Below are 26,055 nucleotides of genomic sequence, written 5' to 3'. Positions count from 1 at the left end.
ATTGCAAAATATTACAGTAATATAAATATGTATACATAAAAAGCTATTATAATTAGAAACAAAATTTGTACTACAAATATTTAATTATTAAATAAAAATTATTTATTGAAATTGTGAGTATTTAGCAAAAAAAAAACAATGCACAACAATATATCTTATACATAAAAATTAATTTTTATTAAAGTTTTAATTAACTTTATTAAGATATTATTAATAAATTTATACAAAAAAAAACTAATTTTTAAGAAAACATTATCATATTAATTGATTAATAATTATATTATGTCAGTAAAAACTAAATTTTCAAATATTTTTGGCAATTTTGATAAACTATTATCTATTATAATTGAATACGTTGTGCAATATTAACCAATTTCTTATGCAATTGATTATCGGCTAATAGTTTATCGATTGCCGACAACATCTCATATTTGGTCTACAAATGAACATTTAGTCGGACACCTAAACCCCTGTCCTCAACACACTGTATGTTATCGGAAGTAAATGAGTTTTCCTTATTTGTCACTCAATAGTTCCGATAGTTTCAAACTTATGTTTCTTTTAAATTCGCATAAATTATTTTGCACTAATTAATAAAATTTATTACTTATTTTTTTTTGTTTAAATAGAAATATAATTAATTTTTTAATTGTTTTGTTAAAATATAATTACTGTATTTTTATATTGATGTAATTAAGTATTTTTTGTTTGAGTATTTAACTACATTAAACTAGTTTTTATATTTAATAAATTACTTTTTATTTATTTATTTTCTATAAACAAGTTATATGACAACTTAGCATTTATGATTTTTTAAATATTAAATTTGTTATTATTTCTAATATTATATAAATAATAATTCTTATAAAATAGACTTAAAATAAAAGATTTTTTGATAATTTTTTTTTGTATAATAAAATTAGTAATAATACTATCAATATATTAATACAATATTATAGACATAATTACAGTATTATATAGTATTATAAAATTATTGATTGATTAAATTAATATTAATCTATGAACTTAATTTAAAAAATAAATCTAAAACAACTTTATTTAGTAAATAATTAAACTTAAATTAAATAGAAAATATTGTAATATTTGTTTTTACAAGTATTACAATTTTTCTAAATACTGTTTATAAATTAATTTAATTAGTAAAAAACGAATTAACTATTTTCATAATAAAATTAAATTTATTTAAACTTAATGCTAAAATATTTTTATGTTTTCAATATTTCATATAAATCAATATTTTTCTACTGTCATTATTATTGATTACTCCTAACACTAGAAATAAAAAAAGACAAAACTATTATATTATTAAATTTATTTTTGTAAAATGAATATTGTTTTATGAATATTCTTTGATTATAAATATAATACATTTAAAAAAAATATTTTTTTAATAATAAATTTTTATATATTTCACTATGAAAAACAATAACTAGGAGGAACCGCTTATCTAATCTAATTTTGTAAGTATTTAGCAATAAAAAAATGTACTGCAATACTTTATGCATAATAATAATTTTTATTAAAGTTTCAATTAATTTTATTAAGTTAAGTTATTAATAAATCTATACAAAAAAAACTAAATTTTAATAAAACATTAACTAATTAATTAATTGAATAATTATTATTTGAATTAATAGTTGTTTTGTCATTAAAAACTAAATTTTCAAATATTTTTGGCAATTTTGATAAACTATTATCCGATTGAATACGTTGTGCAATATTAGCCAACTTTTCATGCAATTGATTATCAGCTAATAGTTTATCGATTGCCGACAACATCTCATTTTCGGTACACGAGTGAAGGTTTAGTCGTACACCGAAACCTCTGTCCTCAACACACTGTGCGTTATCGAACTGATCGACAAACAGTGGTAATACAATCATAGGTTTACCGAAATACATGGTTTCGGTAATAGTATTGTTGCCGCCGTGTGTTATGACCAGATCGACTAATGGAAGTACTTGTAGTTGTGGTACACTTTGTTGACCCCACATGTTGTCTGGTAAGTCATACTCATTATGAAGCGGACCTTTCGATACAATAAACCTATTGTTTGATTTCGATAGTATAGTTGCCAGACGTTTCATATTGTCGACATCAATGGCACCCATAGATCCCAATGAAAAGTAAATGAGTTTTCCCGGTTTGTCACGTAATTGTTCCGGTACTTTAAACTTATCTATCTTTTCATTTCGCATAAAATTATCAAATCTATGGACATTTGCAGGCAATGGTCTAATATCAGTGTAGTCCAGTTCAATGGGAAAGGGATATATATTCAAATACGGTGACGGATGAAAGTATTCACAATCGGGTAACGGTTTACAGCCTTTACTAATAAAATAGTCGTTAAACTGTTGCCATTGTTGACGGGTTGCGTCGTTAACAGTTTGCCGATATATTTGCCATTGATTTTTGTTACCGTTTATTGAATAACCTGAATATAAAGAAAAAGTTAATTATTTATTTATTTAAATTGAAAGTTTAAAATAGTTTTAATGAGATTTTTATAAATATCTTGTAATATAAATATTCAATAAATATAGTATAAGTTATAATTTTTAAGTATAAATCAATATTTATATTATTTTAACATTAGACAGATATTTAATAACTAATTAATCAAAATTTTGACATTTTTATATTGAATGAAAGCAAATGTTTCTGTTTGTTTGTATATGTTATTAATATATAAAAATTAATATTAATTTAATTAAAAATAATAATAACAATGATATAAAATAATAATATATTAATTTTATAAATATTATTGTTTAATAATAAAGATAATTATTAAATAATTAATTATGTAATAATAATAATAATACGAGTAATAGCATACCTGATCCAAATGGTGGTGTCCGGTTGTCATCAAACAAAAGCAATGGATTACAACTGCACGACCAAATCCATGGCACACCCGACTGTTCAACTGATGGATAGCCAACAATCTGGTCTAAAACTATCAGATCGGGTCTGACTGTGGCAATAGTATCCACAATAATTGGATCCAATTGTCTGGCCATCAGACAAAACTCTTTAACACGTATGGTTTTAATGCCAACCATCTTATTAATGGTGGGTTCATCCCGAAAACATCCCTCATCTTTCATTGCCTTTGCCCACAGTTTGGCCGGATCTTCATCGGCACTGATTTGATCGCCACGTATATCATAATATAGTTCTTGAAAACCGTATTTTTCAAGTTTTCCGGTCCATTGATGAGTAATCAAAAACGTAACCTTATGTCCCGATCTGGTCAATTGTTGACCAATACCGATGCAAGAGTTTACATGACCGACGGCGTCGACCGGTATAAACAGGACAGACATACTTTTTCGGGTCATTATTATTATTATTACTTTATTAGTATTAGATTTAAAAATAGTATAAAACTAATAATTTTGTTGAGGATATCTATTATATTACTTTTAGCTATAATTTTGAATATCTATTTTTATTTACCTTTTAATTGATACCTATTTTTAAGTGCATTCCATATTATATTTAAGTACTTTTATTGCCGACAACTATCCATTTACACCTATTCCTGGTATGATCGGTCATTTAGGTCATCCTATTGGCACCATTAGACCGATCTAACCGTCCAACTGTCTTTTATTTGAACTGACCAATAGCTACCCATTTAATACCATCACATACCTGTACCTCACACACTATAAAAACCCAATGTACTGCTACACTACCATTGATAGAGAGTGTATACCTAACCGCCAAACTGTACTGACATTTTATACAGTAATTCATACCATTACACTCAACTACATGTGCTTATAATACCTACAGTTAACAACCCTTGTATTCATACATTTTTATCTTATTATTAAATAAAGTGAATTAATATTAATTGTGATTAAAGTCATTGAAACGTCACATCACTAGTTCATCTACTGTTCCTCTGGTCAACTGAACTCTGAACTCTGAAGTCTAGAAGTCATTCAAGTATATTAGGATCTCCTCCCTGGCCTAACTCGGGTCACCACTACTGCAGATCTGTCTATTGTTTGAGTGACACACACCGTGGCATTCAAGCAATCCTATCATCAACTGTTAAGTCAATTACTGGCCGACCAGTTGATACTACAATCAGTTGTTGGTCTCAATCGGACCCACGCGAGACAACTGTTACTTTGATTAGTTGGAGTGTCGAGTACTGGTCTCATACCGACCCACGCAGTGTACTGACCGGTCAATTAAGACAATTACTGTCCTATTGACCGATCTAACTAATCATAACAAAACTACCTGTGGTTGGGAAGTCCCTTAAAGACAACACAACCGCAACAAATTGGCGCAGTCGGCAGGATCACAATATTGATCCCTATCTACGCTGAATGACTACTCTTAACGCTACAGGATTCACAAGACACGGAACACGCTATACCATCGAACCGAATCAAGAAATTATCAATACAGACAACATGGTTGACGATAATACGAGCAACGCAGCAGCGCCTGCAACTCAAAGCACATCTACTTCTACCGACAATACAATGGCGACGGCTATGCAAAACCTATCCGTCGATCCGACCGTCCAACACATGGCCACTAAAATTACTCTCAAAGTTCCTAAATTCAGTGGTGCTCAGGACTCAACTCTTAAAGTAGAAGCATTCCTCCAAATGTTTGAAAGGGCTTACCGTACATATACTGATGACCGTAAAGTCGACCACATTATGGAATTTCTCATCGATGACGCCGCGAACTATTTCGGATCAGACATACTGATCGATCCCTGCATTAAATGGGATAAAGTCAAACAACTATTGACCGATCGGTACTCGCATTGCGATATACCTCCAGAAGTAGGAGCCACCCGCCGACGGCAACAGCGTAATGAACCGATGAAGACATATTACGACGAAAAAATGAAACTTCTTCGTCGCGTTACTGGATATACAGACTCTCAAAGAGCTAATCTGCTCACAGAAGGCTTACAACACGAATACAAAGAATACTTTTACGGCCGAAGATTTCAAAGTACTAATGCTTGGTTAGAGATGGCTCAGGACATCGAAGCCGATAAAACAAAACAATCGTACCATCAACACAAGCCTCGCTCTCACTTTACACAGGACAAGTCCAATGATCGGTCAAAAAGGCCTAACCCTAACCATCGAAATGACCGATCAAATAAAAATCGACCGCCTTATTCATGTAGGATCTGCCGAGACCGTGGTCTAACATCATGGCATTTCCATAAGGATTGCCCTTATAAACCAACAGCACCTCAAAATGATAATGGATCAGCCATCGCTCCACAACCATCTCAAGCATCAGCTAATCATTTTATCCGTCATCAAACTATGGCATCAGCATCTGATTCACGAGAAATTATCTTAATTCCTGGTCGAATAGGACGATTCGAACTCTCCGCATTTGCCGACCCTGGATCTACTGTAAATATTATGCCATTACATGTAGCGAATCATCTTAAACTTCACATCAATCGTAAACATTGGACATCGATCGATCTGGCGAGAGGATCGGTCCGCACCATCGGTGAAGTTTCATTCAGACTTACCATCAATCGAATGACAAAAACAATCCGATCGCAAATACTCGATGGATTTGCTTATACATTACTTCTATCACTTGAATCTCTCGGACATTTTGGTATTATCATCGACACCCATGACAAGACAGTGTCATACAAATGGTCTAAAGATAGACATTACTTCACACAACGGACTTCAAACGGACATCACTGTCATCTTATAACAAACGCTATAACTGATCGATCAAATGACCGATCAGTTCGAACAATACCAACAAAAGCTGAACAACTCGTTAATGAGTATAAACATATTTTTGCCGCCGATTCTACTGATTTAGGCCTCATTAACATCGAACAGCATCGAATCATTTTGACAGACCAACAGCCAATCGCACAGCGACCATACCGTCAATCCCATCAAATGGCAGCTGAGACTGCACGTCAAGTAAAAGATCTCCTAGAAAAAGGTCTAATTCGGGAAAGCGTTAGCCCATACGCAGCACCGATTACTTTGGCGCCCAAAAAAGACGGCACCTTTCGTTTGTGTATTGACTACCGTCGACTCAATTCGGTAACCGTTGCTGATAAGACACCTCTACCAGTCATCGCAGACGTTATCGATCGACTACAAGGATCGGTCATCTTTTCTAAGCTTGACTTTGCTTCGGGTTACTGGCAGGTAGCCGTTGCTCCCGAAGATATTACCAAAACAGCATTCGTAACCCGCGACGGCCACTACGAGTGGACCGTTCTACCGTTTGGACTGAAGAACAGCCCTGCAACGTTCCACCGAGTCGTCCGTAAGATTTTAGGCGACTTACACAACAATGGCGTAATCTCATACCTCGACGACATAATAATCTACGCTAAAACTCAGGAGCATCACGACAACATATTGGCTGAAGTATTCAAACGCCTGGCTCTCAATAACGCTCGCCTCAAACAAGAAAAATGTGAGTTTGATAAACATAACATCGAATTTTTAGGACATCATATCGATGGTCAATCCGTTCGACCACCCGATTCTAAAATCAAAGCCATAATGGACTTCCCGACGCCGACCGATCAAAAGGGAGTTCAACGCTTTCATGGACTGGCCAACTATTTAAGAGAATATATTCCTGATTTTGCAACTATAACTGCTCCACTGACTCAACTAATGAAAAAATCTAAATCAAAGGACTTCCTGTGGACCGATCAACACCAACAATCGTTCGACAAACTCAAGGAATTGATGGCATCGGAACCGGTTCGGGCTATATATGATCCCAACCAACCTATCGAATTACATACCGATGCATCAACAATAGGAATCGCCGGAATACTTATCCAAAATGACCGACCGATCGGTTATTACTCACGTAAACTCGCTGACGCCGAATCACGCTACACAGTTACCGAATTGGAATGTCTAGCAGTGTTTGACTCTATACGATACTTCCGTATATACTTGGAAGGAGTCAACTTCAAACTATACACAGACCACAAGGCCCTCAAATGGCTTATTAATTTTCAATCTACTAAAAAACGACTTTTCAGATGGTCTGAAGAGCTTAGTCTGTATACCTTTGAGGTTATACATAAACCCGGATCTCAGATGGCTCACGTCGACGCCTTGTCCCGCGCACCTATTAATTATTTTATACGTGATCAAGTCATATTGCAACATCAAATACAGGACACCGAAGCTAACGCGGTATATGAAGAACCAGTTCGAGTGGTAACATCGACCGATCAAACACTACCGAAATCAACATCTGATAATCGATCGGTCTTCCATTCAACTAATTTGGATGAACTGTATACCATCCCCAAGTATGGCCGAACTCTATCCATCATACCTCCGAGTCTAGTATATCCATTATTAGAACAAGCGCACGACAATAGTGGTCATCCAGGAATCCGTATCACCACTAAGCAAATCAAACAACATTATTACTGGCCATCAATGATATACGATATTAAACAGTATGTCAAGTCATGTCATATCTGTCAACTGGCAAAACCAGCGAATCATACACCATATGGTGAACTACAGCCATTACCGACACCAGACCTTCCGCTGAAACTCATCGCTATGGATACCATAGTTATGGGCAGTGAAGCGACCAATTCAAGACACAAATACATACAAGTCGTTATCGATCACCACTCGCGATATATTTGGACTAAAGCCACGCCAACTAATTCGGCTCAAGCATGTATATCAGTGTTGACCGATCTAATTAAAACAACTGGCCGCGCACCTGACGCTATATTAACCGACAACTTTAAGACATTCAAGTCAAAAGAACTCAAGAGATTCCTAACTAATAACAATATCAGACATCTATTTACGTCTACATATCATCCGCAGTCAAATGGTACAAATGAGAGGGTCAACGGATCGGTCAAAAAAGGATTGTCAATCGCTTTATTGGCTAACCCTCGCCGAAAATGGACAACATTACTGAAAGGAGTGACCGATAACTATAACAACACTATTCATACAGTCACTGAATTCACACCTTCGTACCTAATGTATGGAACAGACACATTGAATACCCAAACCGACATACATGAAGCCAGAAGACTGGCCAAACACCGTACAGATCTCATCAAAGCAAGAACTAAAGCAGCGTATGACAAGAGTCACCACCCGATCGATCTAAAGGTTGGACAACTCGTTAAACGGCGCATACCATACAATCGCCCGGATGTCAAAAAGCTATCACCGAAATATGAAGGACCATTCACCGTGACATCAATCCCTGGACCAGTCAACGCGCATATTAAACGATACAACGACTCATCCGAACCCTTCCTGATCCACGTCGGACAACTGGAACCATACTTCCTCCGGGATCAGTCTTAAAACGCGGGGGAGTGTTGAGGATATCTATTATATTACTTTTAGCTATAATTTTGAATATCTATTTTTATTTACCTTTTAATTGATACCTATTTTTAAGTGCATTCCATATTATATTTAAGTACTTTTATTGCCGACAACTATCCATTTACACCTATTCCTGGTATGATCGGTCATTTAGGTCATCCTATTGGCACCATTAGACCGATCTAACCGTCCAACTGTCTTTTATTTGAACTGACCAATAGCTACCCATTTAATACCATCACATACCTGTACCTCACACACTATAAAAACCCAATGTACTGCTACACTACCATTGATAGAGAGTGTATACCTAACCGCCAAACTGTACTGACATTTTATACAGTAATTCATACCATTACACTCAACTACATGTGCTTATAATACCTACAGTTAACAACCCTTGTATTCATACATTTTTATCTTATTATTAAATAAAGTGAATTAATATTAATTGTGATTAAAGTCATTGAAACGTCACATCACTAGTTCATCTACTGTTCCTCTGGTCAACTGAACTCTGAACTCTGAAGTCTAGAAGTCATTCAAGTATATTAGGATCTCCTCCCTGGCCTAACTCGGGTCACCACTACTGCAGATCTGTCTATTGTTTGAGTGACACACACCGTGGCATTCAAGCAATCCTATCATCAACTGTTAAGTCAATTACTGGCCGACCAGTTGATACTACAATCAGTTGTTGGTCTCAATCGGACCCACGCGAGACAACTGTTACTTTGATTAGTTGGAGTGTCGAGTACTGGTCTCATACCGACCCACGCAGTGTACTGACCGGTCAATTAAGACAATTACTGTCCTATTGACCGATCTAACTAATCATAACAAAACTACCTGTGGTTGGGAAGTCCCTTAAAGACAACACAACCGCAACAATTTATGAAGAATTATATAGATTTATAAATAAAACTTATTAACTGCTAATAAAATAAGATATTTATAGATAATTATATATACATTACAGTAATTATCTTTCATTAATTAAAAGTCTATATTTTATTAATCTATAGATTAGATGATCACTTGATTTTATAATCACATGATTTTATATCTTTAATATTTAATACTAATCACTAATTTTTATTTCTATATATAGATTACTATATAATATATATCATTATATGTTATTGTAATAAATTTGCACTATATTTGCACTGAAAAATACAGTACAAAATTTGCACTTTTAAAAATTAAACTGTAAGTAGTGTATCAATGATAAAATAAAATCATAAGGGATGGTTCACATATTACGTTCGTACTTGAGGGTAGAGGGGTTAGTCAAAGCAAACTTTTGCGAACGAGGGGGAGGCGAGGGGTAGAGACTTTAAGAACGTTCGCATTTAGATAATAGTTTATTTCTTGTGGTGGGGGGCGGGGGTAGCGGTTAAGGACATTCGGACGTAATTTTTTTAAATGATAACAGTCGAAAAATTGCTAATATAAGGGAGGGAGGGGTCTAGATTTCTTCAAAAGTGCAAGCGTAATATGTGAACAGCCCCTAAATATTTTTTTTAAAATTTGTACTTGTTTGTTTATGTGAAATATTATTTTATAAAGTGTAAAGTGATGTAAACCAATGATTGCCATTTAGTTATAGATTTTTGATAAATAAAATATAATTTTAATATAATTTATTGAATATTCAAAGACTCCACAAATGAGTACATAAACTGAATTCTGTTTGTTTTATTTATTTTTTCTAATTAATATTTTATAACAAAAAAAACAATTATTACAATTTTTAAAAATTATATATACTATATATAAATTAATTTAAACTCAATGGCAAAATATTTTAATCAGTGTATTGTCATTATTGACTACTCCCAGCACTATAATTTTAAAAAGACAAAACTATTTATAATTTTATTATTTAAGTTTATTTTTGTGAAATGAATATTGTTTTATGAATATTTTTTTTTGATTATAAATTTCTTATATAATATAACTAAAAAATATTAACAATATCGACAATAAAAATTATGAATAGCCGCATATCTAATCATATATATGGCTAACATAATTAATCAAACCATATAACTAAAAAAATTATATCATAATACATGTTAGACAAATAGGCAAAGCTGTTAACAATTATTATTAAATAAATAGAAAACAATAATATATTTATTTATTTAATTAAATAATTAATAATTGTCATTTAATGGTCATTTAATATAATAGATAAATAAACAAAATTATAAATATCTATTGAGAAATAAACAATTGTAATATAATTTAGAAAATATCGATAAAGTAATATAAAAATAATTAATAATAAAATGCAAAATATTTTTATAAATATATATATATATATATATATATATATATATTAATAATATATATAAAAACTAATATAATAAAACAATTAATTATTAAATAAAAATTAATAATTGAAATTTGTTAAGTATTTAGCAAAAAAAAACAATATATTACAATATTTTAACTATATTTATTAAGTTATCATCAATAAATCTATACATAAGAAACTAAATTTTAAGAAAATAATCTTTATAAAAATAAAAATATTAAAAAGCATTATCTAATTAATTTAATAATTATTATTTGAATTAATAGTTGTTTTGTCATTAAAAACTAAATTTTCAAATATTTTTGGCAATTTTGATAAACTATTCTCCAATTGAATACGTTGTGCAATATTAGCCAACTTTTCATGCAATTGATTATCGGCTAATAGTTTATCGATTGCCGACAACATCTCATTTTCGGTACACGAATGAAGGTTTAGTCGGACACCGAAACCTCTGTCCTCAACACACTGTGCGTTATCGAACTGATCGACAAACAGTGGTAAAACAATCATAGGTTTACCGAAATACATGGTTTCGGTAATAGTATTGTTGCCGCCGTGTGTTATGACCAGATCGACTAATGGAAGTACTTGTAGTTGTGGTACACTTTGTTGACCCCACATGTTTTCGGGTAAGTCATACTCATTATGAAGCGGACCTTTCGATACAATAAACCTATTGTTTGATTTCGATAGTATAGTTGCCAGACGTTTCATATTGTCGACATCAATGGCACCCATAGATCCCAATGAAAAGTAGATGAGTTTTCCCGGTTTGTCACACAATTGTTCCGGTATTTCAAACTTATCTATCTTTTCATTTCGCATAAAATTATCAAATCTATGGACATTTGTAGGCAATGGTCTAATATCAGTGTAGTCCAGTTCAATGGGAAAGGGATATATATTCAAATATGGCGACAGATGAAAGTATTCACAATCGGCTAATGGTTTACAGCCTTTACTATTAAAATAGTCGTTAAACTGTTGCCATTGTTGACGGGTTGCGTCGTTAACAGTTTGCCTATATATTTGCCATTGATTTTTGTTACCGTTTATTGAATAACCTGAATATAAACAAAAAGTAAATTATTTTTTTAAACTGAAAGTTTAAAATAGTTTTAATCAGATCTTTATAAATATAATGTAATATAGATATGCAATAAATATAGTATAACTTATAAATTTTATCGATATTTATATTATATAAATAGTAAACAGATATTTTTAAATAACTTATTATTTTTTTTTTAAAAAATTAGATATTTATTAATATAGAAATAAAAATTAATTAAAAATAATTTATAGAATAATTTATTAATTTTATACTACTATTGTTTATTATTAAATAGTTAATTATGTAATAATATTAATAATAATACCAATAATAGCATACCTGATCCAAATGGTGGTGTCCGGATGTCATCAAACAAAAACAATGGATTACAACTGCACGACCAAATCCATGGCACACCCGACTGTTCAACTGCTGGATAGCCAACAATCTGGTCTAATACTATCAAATCTGGTCTGACTGTAGCAATATTATCCACAATAATGGGATCCAATTGGCGGGCCATTTGACAAAACTCTTTAAATCTCAAGGTCTTAATGCCGACCATCTTATTAATGGTGGGTTCATCCAGAAAACATCCCTCATCTTTGACTGTTTTTGCCCACAGTTTGGCCGGATCTTCATCGGCACTTATTGTATCGCCACGTATATTATAGTGTAACTCTTGAAAACCGTATTTTTCCAATTTTCCCGTCCATTGAGGTGTAATCATAAACGTAACCTTATGTCCCGATCTGGTCAATTGTTGACCAATACCGATACAAGAGTTTACATGACCGACAGAGTCGACCGGTATAAACAGGACAGACATACTTTTTCGGGTCATTATTATTGATAATATTATTTTTAGCTTTTTTAATAGCTTTAGAACAGTATAAAACTAATTATTTATTAAATTAAAATATAGATTTATGGAAAAAAAAATCTTATTAACTGCTTATAAAAATAAGATATTTATAATATATTTACAGATATTTATAATATGTTTACAAATAATTATAATATATTTACAGATAATTATATCGGGTACAGTAATTATCTTTTATTAGGGCTGATTCATATTTACGTTCGTATTTTTAAAACAAATTTAGATCCCCGTATATTTACAATTGTTCACATGTAGTCATTTAATAAAAAAAATTACTTTAATATGTCTCTACCTCCCACTCCTAATAAAATAAAATATTATTAAAATATTACTAAATAAATATCCTCTCTCTCTCTCTCATCCTATTTTGAAAAGTTCGCTCATCCACTCCCCCCCCCCTAAGTGCGAATGTAATATGTGAATCACTCCTAATCAAAGATAATTACTGTACCCGATATAATTATCTATAAATACTAATATCTTATATTTAGTAGCAGTTTAAAAAACTTTTTTTTCTTTATAAATTATTAGATAATCACTTGATTTTATATGATTAATATAATACTAATCACTAATTTATATTTATATTTATAGATATAAATTTGAACTGTAAATACATAGCTTTCACTTTTATAATGACTAGTGTATTGATTAATAATTTTTTATACTCTATTAAATAGTTGTTATAATAGTTGCTAAAAAACGTCAAATAGTTGTTAAAATAGTTATTTAAACTGTATTAAATAGTTGTATATAGTTGTCATAAAAGCCAAATAGTTATTGAAATAGTTATTTATTTTCTTATAAATATTTCAACTGATATATAATTCACTTGTTTTCAGCATATTTACAAAAATGATTTATATAAATAAACTAATTATTTCTATTGTTAAAAAAATAATATGAGTTGATAACAGTTTAAGCATTTTATATAATTTATATAACTATTACTTTTTGTTTTTACATATATTTGAGCAATATTTTACAATTTAATGTTTATATTTTTCAAAATAACTGAAATAGTTATTTATAAGTTTTTATAGTTTCTAACCTAACAAATAGTTATTTATAGTTATAATAAAATTTCGGAAATAGCGTCCACTGGTCAACTTCGGTGGACATACTAAGTCCCAGTTATAAGCGTTAAACCGACAAAATAATTTATTTAGTTGAAAATCAAGACACTAATAATGACTTTGCTAAATCAATGCTAAAATATTTTAATAAGTCAAATGTATTGTCATTATTGACTAATCCCAACACCATATAATAGACCACTCCCAAATGCTATAATTAAAAAAAACTATTTTTTGTAATTTCATTAATTTTATTATTAAGTTTTAATATAAATTTATAATATATTACAGTAGAAAATATTATTTTTTTAAATAATAAAATTTTAGCACCAACAACAAATTATAAGGAACTGCCTATCTATTCATATACAGTATCTATAATATTATATTATAGTTAACATAATTAATCAAAGTATATAACTCAAAAAAATTAATTATATCAAAATCTAATGTTCACATGTTGGCAACTATAATTGCAAAACAAAAAAAAATCAATAATATACCTAATAAATTAGTATTTATTTATTTATTTTCATTAACAATTTTTCATATAGTTTTTAATATTAGTAATATATCCAAAAATATATTCAAATAATTTATTTTGGATCACATTCTGTGTGTATGTGTTAATTAGACATAACTTTGCTCATAATTATGTAATAATTATAATTATTAAATGCTTTTATAATGATAATAATAGGATATTATTATTTTTATTTAAATAAAATAATAAATAAATGTTTTTTCTTAATTATAATGTTAAATAAATAACTATTTGTACAAATTATAAATGTATTTTATTATTATTATAATAAAGATTAAATATCATTAATCTATATTGCACGACTATATAATTTTTTGCTATAAAATAAATATTTAAATTGTTGTTGTTGTTAATATTTAAAATAAATTATGATAGATATTATTTTATAATTGATAAAAAATATTTTATAAGCCACATAATTATTATTTTAATAATAATAATAATATGAAAGTTGTTAAAATAAAATCAATAAAAGACTTTTAAAAAAAAACTTTAGTTTAATATTTTATGTGTTTTATTAAAATTAAAATAAAGTATTTTAAAATAAATTAAAAAACAACTAGTTAATTGCAAAAATTATTTTTAAATTAATAATTATATATTATATTATAGTAGATTATATCATTTTAAATGAAATATTTATTGAATATTATTTCAATGATAACCAATAATATTAAACCAAACATAAAATATGTAATAATATAGAATAACGATTGCAAATGTACCATGCTTATTAATGAATCATAGGGTATATAATCATCATCATAATCATTATTATCATCGTAGTAAATGTTTTTAAATAATTGTTGATCATAGTTTTCAAGTGCATTTAATATAACATAATTAATTTCCATATCAAACTTGTTGTACCAATATGTACTTATAGAGGATTCAATTAAATTGGAAATACTATAGACAACAAAAATAGGATAATTAGCTATATTATTGTAAAAAAAATAAATTTAACTAACAGTCGATAAGTGATATTGGTAAATTTAAATTTGCTAGCATGATGACAAAATGGCGTCGTATATAATGGAAAATAGGGTTGTCCACTGTGTGTCGGCAAATGTGTAATTTTTTCATATTTCGTTGCAAAATATTCGGGTGCTATTAATACTTCCCTACGATGTTTGCGTACAAATTGCAATTTGTTTAGTTTATTAAAATCATCAAGATAGTTTGGTATAAATTGCGAATCAATTATCTGAATACGTTTGTATAGTCGATCAAATTTATCGTACAATGACAAATCATCATCATGGTCATAATTGTTTTTATCTAGTTTAACATTACGCAATTCATGTAAAACTGTAATGTTAGCTTCCCAATTTGATGGTGCATAAATTACATTGTTGATTTCTAGTAGATCGTCAATTGTATCAATAGAATATGTTGGTCTAGAATTTAATGTAATTTATTAATTTTTTTTTAAATAAAAAAAGAAAATTACAAAAAAAATTACAAATAACAATTAATGTCAAATAATAATTATTATACTATAATATATATATGATAACAAACCTGATAACAATGTTTTTAATTAATTCATTGTTAATGATTGCCAGTAATGGTATTAGAAATAGTAACCATATTATGTATAGAGAATTAATTTTTACTTTATGATAAATTTTGTTTGTTATTAATGGAATAAAATATAAGAAAATATAATCCAGCACAGTTGTTATTTTATTGAAAATATTATTAGTATTATTAGGAAAATTATTAAAGACATTATCATTTATTATGTTTAATGTGACTAAAATTGTAACAAGCACAATTAATAGTATCCAGATTTGTCTATCAAGTGCATTGTAAATGTAGATAATATCAGGTATAATATCTTTATCAAGTAAACTAAAATAATTAAAGTGATAGTCAAAGCTTGTAGGTCTATAGCATGATAATTGTTTTGAACACTGTTCATAGCTATTGCCAAATTGACCCAGGTCAATCAAACCGTTGTTTACATAACCCACATAATCGTTAAATGTTTGATCACATTTAAATACAAAGCTATGTACACTACAGCCATAAATAAACAAATAAATAAATATATATATATTTAATAAAAAATTAGCACTTTAATTTAAATTATATAAAAATTAATTATAATTAAATAATTATTCATTTATTTATTTATATATATATATTACCTATAATTTACTAATTTTGCTAGTTCACGTATGATGTTGTAACTTAAATCACCATGACAAATATATAATGTTAGAATATTGTTTTTAGTATCTTCTAATCTTATCTTAATTATAAATTAAATAAATTAAAATATTATTATTTTTTCTTTAAAAATAATTTGATAATACATAAATATAAAATAAATTAAAATTACGAAACAAAAATTAATAAATTTATTAAAATAAATTGATATTACATTATCAATATGAGTAGCCAAATAAAATGTATTATCTGATTTATTAAATGCAGATAATTTAGCTAGCTTACTATCAAAATTATCATTATTTTGACACTCAATATATGTAAAGTTAATATTTTCAATATATTTAACAAATATTATATTATTGTCATTGTGTATAAAATCAGAAAACTGTGCTAATTTTATTAAAGTTTTTAAATCATTCATAATTTTATATTTTAATAATAACTATATTATTCACTATTTAAATAAAAATTTGTAATACATTTGAAATTATTAATATTGTTGTTGTTGTTTGTTTCAAACAAAAACTATGAATACAATTATTTTTCTAATAAATTAATACTTATATAATATACTAATTGTTATTATTATTATTATTATTATAAAATTATGAATTGATAAATACACTTAATTATATTAATGTATTAATTAGGAAAATATAAAAACAACTTTATTTATTAAACGATTATATAAATTATATAAAACTATATTAATTAGAAAATTTTGTAATATTTGTATCAATTAATATTATTTGATTTCATATATAAATGAAATTAATTAAGTAATTGACAATTTTTTCATTTAATATATTAAATGAGTTTTTAGATCAATTTGTAGGCCAATATAATTAGAAAAAAAACTATTTCAATTGCATTAATTTTATTAAGTTATCTAAATGAATATTATTTTTTCATGACTATTAGTTTACAATAATATATAGTTAAAATAATTAGTGAATTTTAGATGTTTGTTGATGATGACATTGAAAAAAATTACCATGAACTGCCTATCAATTATGATCTAGCTAACATGATTAATCAAATTTTTAATATCATTAAAATAACTGGACAACAATTATTGGTAAACAAAACAATTAAAACAATAACTTAATTATTTATTGTTGACATTTATGCTGAGTTTTTATTATATAAAAAAATATATTTATAATAATAGGTCCAAAAAATAATGCTAAAAAATATATTCAACTAATAAGTGGTGTCGCATATTGTGACCCGATTTAGATAGAGTCATAAAATTATATAATATTTATCTACATATATATTGTATATGACATATGTTTTTCAGGGAACATTAAACTCTACCTAATTTATATTTAGTGTCTAAAAAATTAACTAATTAATTAATTAATTTAAAGTATGTGTTTTTAGGGGAAAAAAGTTAAACTAAATATTTAAATAATAAATTTAATTACACAATTAGCAAAATTAATGTTAAAATTGCTATTTTTTGGAAATTTTTAATTAGAAATATACTTAATAACAATAATTGTGTTAAACATATCTTTGTTGTATTGCATGAGTCTATTATACAATTAATTAAATTAATTACTGTGTGTTAGTGTTTAGTGTAACACTAAACTGTGGTTATAGTTATTATTGAATTAATTATTATTATTGAAATAATATATCAAATGATAAAAATCAAATTATTACTTATAATACAATGGTTAGCACTGGTAGTAGTCGAGTGCAATGTTATCGTTAATAGCAACGGAAATGGATCATCAGTATTGCCAAATGCCGATGAAGAGGATAAGGGAAACTTTATTGAAGACATATTTAGCATTATGTTTGGACCGGTAGCCCAATTGTTTAGCGGTAATTCAGGTAAATGTGCCATTTATGAAGGTTTTCCGGGCACTTGTAAGGGTAATCCGTTTAACTGTCCAAATCTGGCTACGGGTACTAAATCTAAATGCATATATGGTTTGAGTCAAGTGGGCACCTGTTGTCCAAATCAAATGTACAAAGACATGATACCGTTACCTAAGCTGTCAGTCCGTAAGTATAATATTATTGTTATTATTATTATTATTAACAAATAATAATAAGATTTTCTAATATAAATAATATTTACAATAGCCTGCGGTATACGGACTCCGTATGGCATCAGAGGCCGAGTAGACGGCGAACTGGAAAGTAATGATTGGGATAACGATGGCTATAACGATACAATAGACGACAACTCCCTAAACGAAGTGGACGTCGGCGATGACGATCCACCGAAACCGTCGTTTTTTATTGTTGGCGGCAAAGAAGCGGTTCCCATGTCGTGGCCGTGGGCCGTACAGATACAGTTCAAGAGTCCGCGCACCGGTAACTTTACCCACATATGTGGCGGCACTATTATCAACGAATGGTATGTCATGACTGCTGGCCATTGTTGTCTGAGTTTGAATCCCAGAGATTTCAAGCTGAAAATCGGTGCCTACCGTTTGAAGGACAGGGGCGAAATCAAGGACGTGGATAAGATTGTTGTACACGAAGGTTACAGTAGTTCCCGTCACCAGAACGACATTGCACTCTTCAAGTTCAAGAATAAGATCAATTGGCGATCGGGTGTCGCACCTATATGTTTGCCATCGATGGATATGCAAAAAATGGATTTGACTGGACGCAAGTCGATGCTAATCGGTTGGGGAACCACCAGTTTCGGTGGTAAAGTGTCCAACGATTTGCGCGAAGTAGACGTACCTATTGTTACGAATGTCAAGTGCAGCGAAGCTAATGATCATATTTTTTCGGGCGCCGACCGTATATCGGAAAAACAATTGTGCGCCGGCTATGATGAGGGCGGTAAGGATACCTGTCAGGGAGATTCAGGCGGACCACTACTGGTACCGTTCAACGACAGATGGGTACAAATGGGTGTCGTTTCCTATGGCAATGGCTGTGCTAAACCTAAATTTCCCGGAGTCTATACCCGTGTTTCCTATTTTGTTCCCTGGATTGCACTTAACATACAAAAAGATTTTAATCAATCGTCAAATTAAATATTATTATTATTATTATTAAATAGATTTTTTTTAAATAAAATTATTTATTATTATTTTTTTTGATTAGCATTAAATTATTCGTTAAGTAGATAGCAATGTATTTATTGTTTGTGTATAATAATAATAAAATTATTATATAAAAAAATGTATTGTGTTTACCATTATTATTAATTTATTATATGTAATTGTAATATAAATTTATTGTAATATTTATTAATATAAATACATTGGAGTATATCATATTATATACTGTAGTGAAAAAAATATGTTTAATAAATAAATTTTATAAATAATTTATAATAATTTCCCCCGACACGAGAGGTCTATTACTTTTGTGTATATTTTGAAAATATAAGTAATATATAAATTACTTGATTAATAAATTACAGTTTTAAATACTAAGTTATATTTACACAATTTCAATATTATATTGTTATTTTATTATATATTATAAAGTTAATACAGTAATATATGGTACTTCTATTTATTTGTAATATAAAATTATATAAATAATATTTATTAATAGTGCAATTAAAATATTACAGTTTATTGTGTAATACTAAAATATAAATGTAAACATACAATAAAATAACAATAGTAAAATATATTTACATAAATAAATATAGTAAATATTTTATATTCTCTTAGACTATTAAATGTTATTTTTAAAATAAATTTCTAATTAATATCTATAATCGTATTATTATTCTATACTGTATCTAAAGTCTAATAAATGCCAAATATAAATATATAATTATAATAATTCTTTAATTTAATGATTTTTTAAAACTTTAACTTATAAATTATATGCAATTAAGACAAAAAGATGATTCATTAATAGTTTAGCAGGTTTTTAAAGTTTTTTTTATATGAAAAGCTTAATAGTAGTTAATTATTATTATTTTTTAAAATACTTTATTAAAATTAAACTTATTTTATAGTATAGCATATCAATAATTAGTTATTTATATCTAACATATTTTATTTTACTAATTAATTAGATTTTCAAATATTTCCGATATTTTTGTTATACTATTATCAGATTGTATACGCTGTGCAATATTAGCCAATTTTTCGTGCAATTGATTATCGGCTAATAGTTTGTCGATTGCAGACAAAATCTCCTGTTCCGTACAATTATGAAGATTGAGACGAACACCGAAACCTCTGTCCTCAACACACTGTGCATTATCCGACTGATCGGCGAACAAAGGCATCAAAATCATAGGTTTTCCGAAAAACATGGTTTCGCCGACAGTATTGTTACCGCCGTGAGTGATGACCAGATCGACTAATGGCAGCACTTGTAGTTGTGGTACACTTTGCTGACCCCACATATTATCGGGTAAGTCATACTCATTATGAAGCGGACCTTTCGATACAATAAACCGATGCTCGACATTGGATAGGATAGCGATCAGTCGTTTCATATTTTGAACATCCATTGCACCCATAGTTCCCAACGAAAAGTAGATAAGTTTTCCCGGTTTGTCCTGCAATTGCTCCGGTAGTTCAAATATCTCAAGTTTATCGTTTCGCATAAAATTATCAAATTGATAGACATTCGGCGGTAATGGCCTGATATCGGTGTAGTCCAGTTCAATGGGAAAGGCGTATATATTGAGAAACGGTGACAAACGAATGTATTGATAATCGGGTAACGGTTCACATCCTTTGTCGACACAATAATCATTAAACTGTTGCCACACATCACTGCCCGCATCGTTAATGGTTTGCCGAAACAATTGGTACTCATTTTTATCGCCATATATTGAATATCCTAATACAAAGAAAAAATATTATATAAAAATATAGCACTTAATTAAGTATTGATATATTTCATTATTTTCATATTAAGTTATGTTTGTTTTGTAGATTAAAATAATTAATATACTGTATATTCAAACTTATAAAATGTTTTATTATAAAAAAAATTAATTTATTTAGTTAAAGACATAGTTATTATTAAAATTATTTATGAAAATCAAATTTTAAAAAAAATATTGTAAACTAAATATTAAAATAGTTATTTAATTTAAACAATATTTTTTTATCAACTTTGTGTGTATGTCAACAATGTATTGTTTTTAAATATTACTGTATTTATCTGATATACTACATGTTATTATGATTAATAATTGCATACCTGAGCCAAACGGCGGTGTCCTATCGTCATCAATAAGAAACAATGGATTACAACTGCACGACCAAACCCAGGGCACACCCGACACTTCAACTGCTGGCAAACTAAGCAAATGATCGACAACTATAATATCGGGTCCGATGTCGACGATTGTCGACTCAATAATCGGATCTAATTGTTGGGCGTCTGAACAAAAACTTTCGTATCGTTTGCTTCTAATGATAATCATCTTATCGAGAGTCGACAGGTCGTCGAAGTGTCCCTCATCGGCCAATACCTGTGCCCATCGTTTGGCTGGATTATCGTCAATAGTTTCATCATCATTATCATCACTTTCCACAGCATCTGTATCCCCGAACTCGTAGTACAGCTCATGGATACCATGTGGTTGCAGTTGTCCCCGAAATTGGCGACTAATTAGAAAATAGACGTCATGTCCGGCACCGACCAGTTGTTGGGCAATACCTATGCAAGAGTTGACGTGTCCGACAGCGTCCAGTGATATAAATAGAGTAATCATTTTTTTGGGGGTAGGTTTGTGTCGATTTATAAAATATTATTATTTTTTAATTATAAAGACTGTAAGCTATTATTTAATTAGAAATATCAAAAAATTTTATTTGAAAAATATTTATTTAAAAATTAGAATAGATGAAACTAAAAATATCTATTATTATTATTATTTATTTTTTTTAACAATAATCTACTGAATATTTCTAGTAATACATATGAGTTATTTTTAGTTAGTGATTTTTGAAAATTATATTTTAAAAAAAATACTATTAATAAATTATTATAATTGTTATATTTAGATAATTATCACATTATAATGTATATATAGTAGTGTATAATACAGTATTTATTGTACTAATAATTATTTGTTGATGACATTAAAGTTAATGAAATTTTTATTTTTATATATCATAAATAATTATAGTTTAGCATGTTTGTGTATAATTATTATTACAGGTATTATTATTTATAGTAATTATTTTTTATATGAAAATTTTTCGGTGTAAATTAAACATAAATTATTTTATTATACTTTAGAAAAAATCTATAAATTATAGATATATTCATAATTATAATTACACTTAATTTTTATATAATTATAAAAATGATTTATAACAAAAAAAAATATTATTCATTATTATTGTTGATCATAATTTTTTTAATACTATAAAAGATGAGTAAATATTGTACTATAGGATTATATAATATATTTATAAATATATCAATTTATAACATAATATTTTATTATACTGTATTTGTTTGGTTAACTATTAATAATGTTGTAGTTATTATACAATATTTATTAACACAATAAACAAATAAAGTTGATTAAATAAATATAGAACATAATAATTATTTTTTTAGCACAATTAGCTTTAAAATATACATTGTTAAAATATTTATTATCAAGGTTATATTGTAAAATTTATAAGAGAAATAGAGAAAATTTTTGTTATTATAACTAATAATTTTAATAACAACTCAAAAAAATTTATATAATTTTTCATTTGATATAAAGTTTGATTATAATTATTGTAACATATTTTTTTTATTTAAATATTTTAGGGAAAAAAACATTTTTTAAAAATATTATTTTACAGATTTGATATACATTGTATATTATTAGTATTTATTCACATGACTTTTTTTTAATAAAAAAAAATCAATATAATTTAACAATTAATATTTTATATATCAGTATAATTAAAATGTTGAATAATAAGTTTTAAAAAATTAAGTTTAAAGTTTATTTAAATAATTAAGTTTAAATAGTTGTATAATACTTTAATAATTAGCTAACTTATTGTGTGTAATGTATTATTAAGTAAAACAAATGTTAAATTTTCAATGTATTAAATGGATTTTGATGACATTTATTTCAATAATAAATATAATTAATTTTTTATATTTATGTTATATAACATGGATATTAATTTGTACAGTGGATTATCATAAAGTATTTCTAAGTTTATTTTTATTTTTCAATAGTCTATAATTAATCTAATAATTATCTAATATTTGTAATGTTTAATAATTATAACAAAAATATTAATAATTATTATTATTATTATTTGAAGGTCCAATATGAAACACTTACTTTAATCACTGAATTTATAATAATTACAATACAACTATTTTGTTTAATTGCAATTTATAAAGAAAATTATCATCTTCAACTAATCAATAATGTAATATTTATTATTATTATAATTTTATTTATTATATTAGCTTTTACAAATAATTATTTAACAATACCTGTAATAATTTATTTTATTGTATTAATTTTATCATGTTTGTTTACATATATGTGTAAACAAAAATTATTAAAACGTTTACCACCACCTAGTCTATCAATTAGTTATCATGTTGATACTTTATAAAAAATTTTAATATTAAAAATTAACATAAACAATTATTTATATATAAAACAATATTATTCAATCAAATCAATATAAATATATATTAAATATTTATAAATTTATTTTAATTGTAAAATTGAAAATTATTATTTTTAGTTAAAATAGTAAATTATTAATTAATAATAATAATAAAAAATGCTAATTCATAATAAATTTATAATTAAACAATTTTTATGTTATAATTAAATATTTATAATTGTATATATAAAAATTATATAATAAAGGTTTATAATTTTTTATTCATTGTATTTAAAAACATATTGATATAAATTTAATTATTAAAAAATGATAATAATAATAATACCATAATAGGGGATCGCATTTAATATGAAATCACTGTTCATATGTGATTACTAATATTGAATGTTAAATAGCAATAAAATATAAAAAAATTTTATCAAATAATAATTTTAGTGACATTTATTGATAAATAATTAATATATATAAACTGTATAAAGTAAAATAATAGTGTACTCTGTATAAAGTAGGTATAATATATCAAAAACACTTTATATACTTAAATATTTTTAGTAAATTAAAAAATAAAACACTAAAAAAATTTATAATGAAAATGCTAATAAATTTTGTTTTAATAATATCACTGAGCATTATGTCAATCCAATGTTTGAATCCTCAACTATCGTCATATAATTTTACCGACAAAGTTGTATTGACTACCGGTTCGAGCAGTGGTATCGGTGCCGGTATTGCCAAACTGTTTGCCCAATTGGGCGCCCATGTAATGGTCACCGGTAGAAAAGCAGCTGAAATACAGAGTGTGGCCAACGAATGTCAACAGTTGTCACCGAAAAAACTAAAGGTAAGCAAACAAATGACAAAATTTCTAATTAAAAAATATATATATATATATTCTTTAATATTTTTTTGTTGGTATAGCCATTACAAGTAGTGGCCGATGTGTCCGATGACAAACAATTGACCCAATTATTGAACAAAACTATTGAAACGTACGGTAGGTTAGATGTATTGGTCAACAATGCCGGTATCGGTTTGACAGCCGCTGTAACCGATCCTAAATTTATGCCAGTTTTCGATAAAGTAATATCGACTAATTTGCGGCCATACGTACAGCTGAGTCATCTATCAGTGCCGTATTTGTTGAAAACTAACGGTTCAATTATAAGCATATCGAGCATCGACTCAATGGCACCGGTATGTATATATAATAGGACAACAGTAATAGATATTTTAATTACATTTAATTAATTAATATTATTAATATTACTAATTTTAGATGCAAAATGAAGTGGCTTATGCTGTTTCCAAAGCTGGCATAGATATGATGACCCGTGTATTGGCACTGGAGTTGGGACCCAACATACGGGTCAATACTATTAAGTAAATATATATATATATATATATATATATATATATATATATATATATATATATATATATATATATATATATATATATATATATATATCTGAAATATATATAAATAAATTTGTTTTTATTAGTCCAGGGTTTACTATGACTAATATGCAAAACGGTACTGACCCCGATAGTATCAAAGAGATCATAAGCCATACACCATTGAAACGTGTGGGACTACCCGATGATATGGCCAAGGGTGTGGCATTTTTGGCCAGTGACCAGGCATCATTTATTACCGGTGCCAATCTTGTTATTGATGGCGGTCTTAGATTTGATTAAAAATATGTATATGTTATTTAAAAATTGTTTTGTGTGTGTATTACTATGAAATAATAAAAAAAACTTTAATTAATAACTTTATACTGTATTATATATTATTTATAAAAATATTAGTTAATACTATTAAATTCAATGTGACTTTTAAAAAAAATTATGTTTAAATTTTAATTTTTGTTATTTAATACTAGTTATGACTAGTAATTATTATTAATCTGTTTATACATTATAGATAAAATACTTGACATTTATAATTGAAAATTTATAGAAATAAAATTAATAGATTTCAATGACATATTAATAA

At 27.6% G+C, this 26,055-nt stretch overlaps 4 protein-coding genes and 1 pseudogene across 4 annotated transcripts; 2 read left to right on the top strand and 3 right to left on the bottom strand.

Moving 5' to 3' along the window:
* Positions 1 to 833: 833 nt before the first annotated feature.
* Positions 834 to 3,354, bottom strand: LOC128951410 (NDP-glycosyltransferase YjiC-like; annotated as a pseudogene).
* Positions 3,355 to 9,077: 5,723 nt separating this feature from the next.
* On the bottom strand, positions 9,078 to 12,630 carry LOC128951409 (NDP-glycosyltransferase YjiC-like). The gene is made up of 4 exons (XM_054296657.1): positions 12,141 to 12,630; positions 11,083 to 11,811; positions 9,268 to 9,284; positions 9,078 to 9,203 (listed from the first exon to the last, which is right to left on the bottom strand). The coding sequence occupies exons 1-4, from the start codon at positions 12,628 to 12,630 to the stop codon at positions 9,078 to 9,080; spliced, it is 1,362 nt and encodes a 453-aa protein (XP_054152632.1).
* A 2,922-nt stretch (positions 12,631 to 15,552) lies between these two features.
* Positions 15,553 to 19,499, top strand: LOC128951408 (trypsin-1-like). The gene is made up of 3 exons (XM_054296656.1): positions 15,553 to 15,571; positions 18,178 to 18,507; positions 18,589 to 19,499. The coding sequence occupies exons 1-3, from the start codon at positions 15,553 to 15,555 to the stop codon at positions 19,497 to 19,499; spliced, it is 1,260 nt and encodes a 419-aa protein (XP_054152631.1).
* A 706-nt stretch (positions 19,500 to 20,205) lies between these two features.
* On the bottom strand, positions 20,206 to 22,165 carry LOC128951407 (NDP-glycosyltransferase YjiC-like). Its single transcript, XM_054296655.1, has 3 exons — positions 21,649 to 22,165; positions 20,554 to 21,282; positions 20,206 to 20,228 (listed from the first exon to the last, which is right to left on the bottom strand). Exons 1-3 carry the CDS (start codon positions 22,163 to 22,165, stop codon positions 20,206 to 20,208), a joined length of 1,269 nt encoding a protein of 422 aa, XP_054152630.1.
* Positions 22,166 to 24,555: 2,390 nt separating this feature from the next.
* On the top strand, positions 24,556 to 25,759 carry LOC128952436 (3-oxoacyl-[acyl-carrier-protein] reductase FabG-like). The gene is made up of 4 exons (XM_054297835.1): positions 24,556 to 24,897; positions 24,975 to 25,250; positions 25,333 to 25,436; positions 25,559 to 25,759. Exons 1-4 carry the CDS (start codon positions 24,643 to 24,645, stop codon positions 25,752 to 25,754), a joined length of 831 nt encoding a protein of 276 aa, XP_054153810.1. The 5' UTR covers positions 24,556 to 24,642; the 3' UTR covers positions 25,755 to 25,759.
* Positions 25,760 to 26,055: the final 296 nt, after the last annotated feature.

The sequence above is a fragment of the Oppia nitens genome, unplaced genomic scaffold (assembly GCF_028296485.1).
Source record: "Oppia nitens isolate AA-2021 unplaced genomic scaffold, nextdenovo-longstitch-racon4-pilon3 scaffold1_pilon_pilon_pilon, whole genome shotgun sequence".
In the NCBI taxonomy this organism is placed as follows: Eukaryota; Metazoa; Arthropoda; class Arachnida; order Sarcoptiformes; family Oppiidae; genus Oppia; species Oppia nitens.
The sequence above is the reverse complement of the archived record's forward strand: the minus strand, read 5'-3'. Positions and strand labels throughout refer to the sequence as shown.

Bases quoted from the DNA above. Each gene is read 5' to 3' on its own strand.
- LOC128951407 (XM_054296655.1), bottom strand. From the start codon at position 22,165: ATGATTACTCTATTTATATCACTGGACGCTGTCGGACACGTCAACTCT. The intron at 21,283-21,648 runs GTATGCAATTAT...TCTTTGTATTAG, and splicing joins GACACCGCCGTTTGGCTCAG to GATATTCAATATATGGCGAT. The intron at 20,229-20,553 runs GTATACAATCTG...GGCATTTATTAG, and splicing joins ATTGGCTAATATTGCACAGC to ACTTTAGATACAGTATAGAA.
- LOC128951408 (XM_054296656.1), top strand. The intron at 18,508-18,588 runs GTAAGTATAATA...TATTTACAATAG, and splicing joins GTTACCTAAGCTGTCAGTCC to CCTGCGGTATACGGACTCCG.
- LOC128951409 (XM_054296657.1), bottom strand. From the start codon at position 12,630: ATGTCTGTCCTGTTTATACCGGTCGACTCTGTCGGTCATGTAAACTCT. The intron at 11,812-12,140 runs GTATGCTATTAT...GTTTATATTCAG, and splicing joins GACACCACCATTTGGATCAG to GTTATTCAATAAACGGTAAC.
- LOC128952436 (XM_054297835.1), top strand. From the start codon at position 24,643: ATGAAAATGCTAATAAATTTTGTTTTAATAATATCACTGAGCATTATG. The intron at 24,898-24,974 runs GTAAGCAAACAA...TTGTTGGTATAG, and splicing joins TGTCACCGAAAAAACTAAAG to CCATTACAAGTAGTGGCCGA. The intron at 25,251-25,332 runs GTATGTATATAT...TACTAATTTTAG, and splicing joins GCATCGACTCAATGGCACCG to ATGCAAAATGAAGTGGCTTA.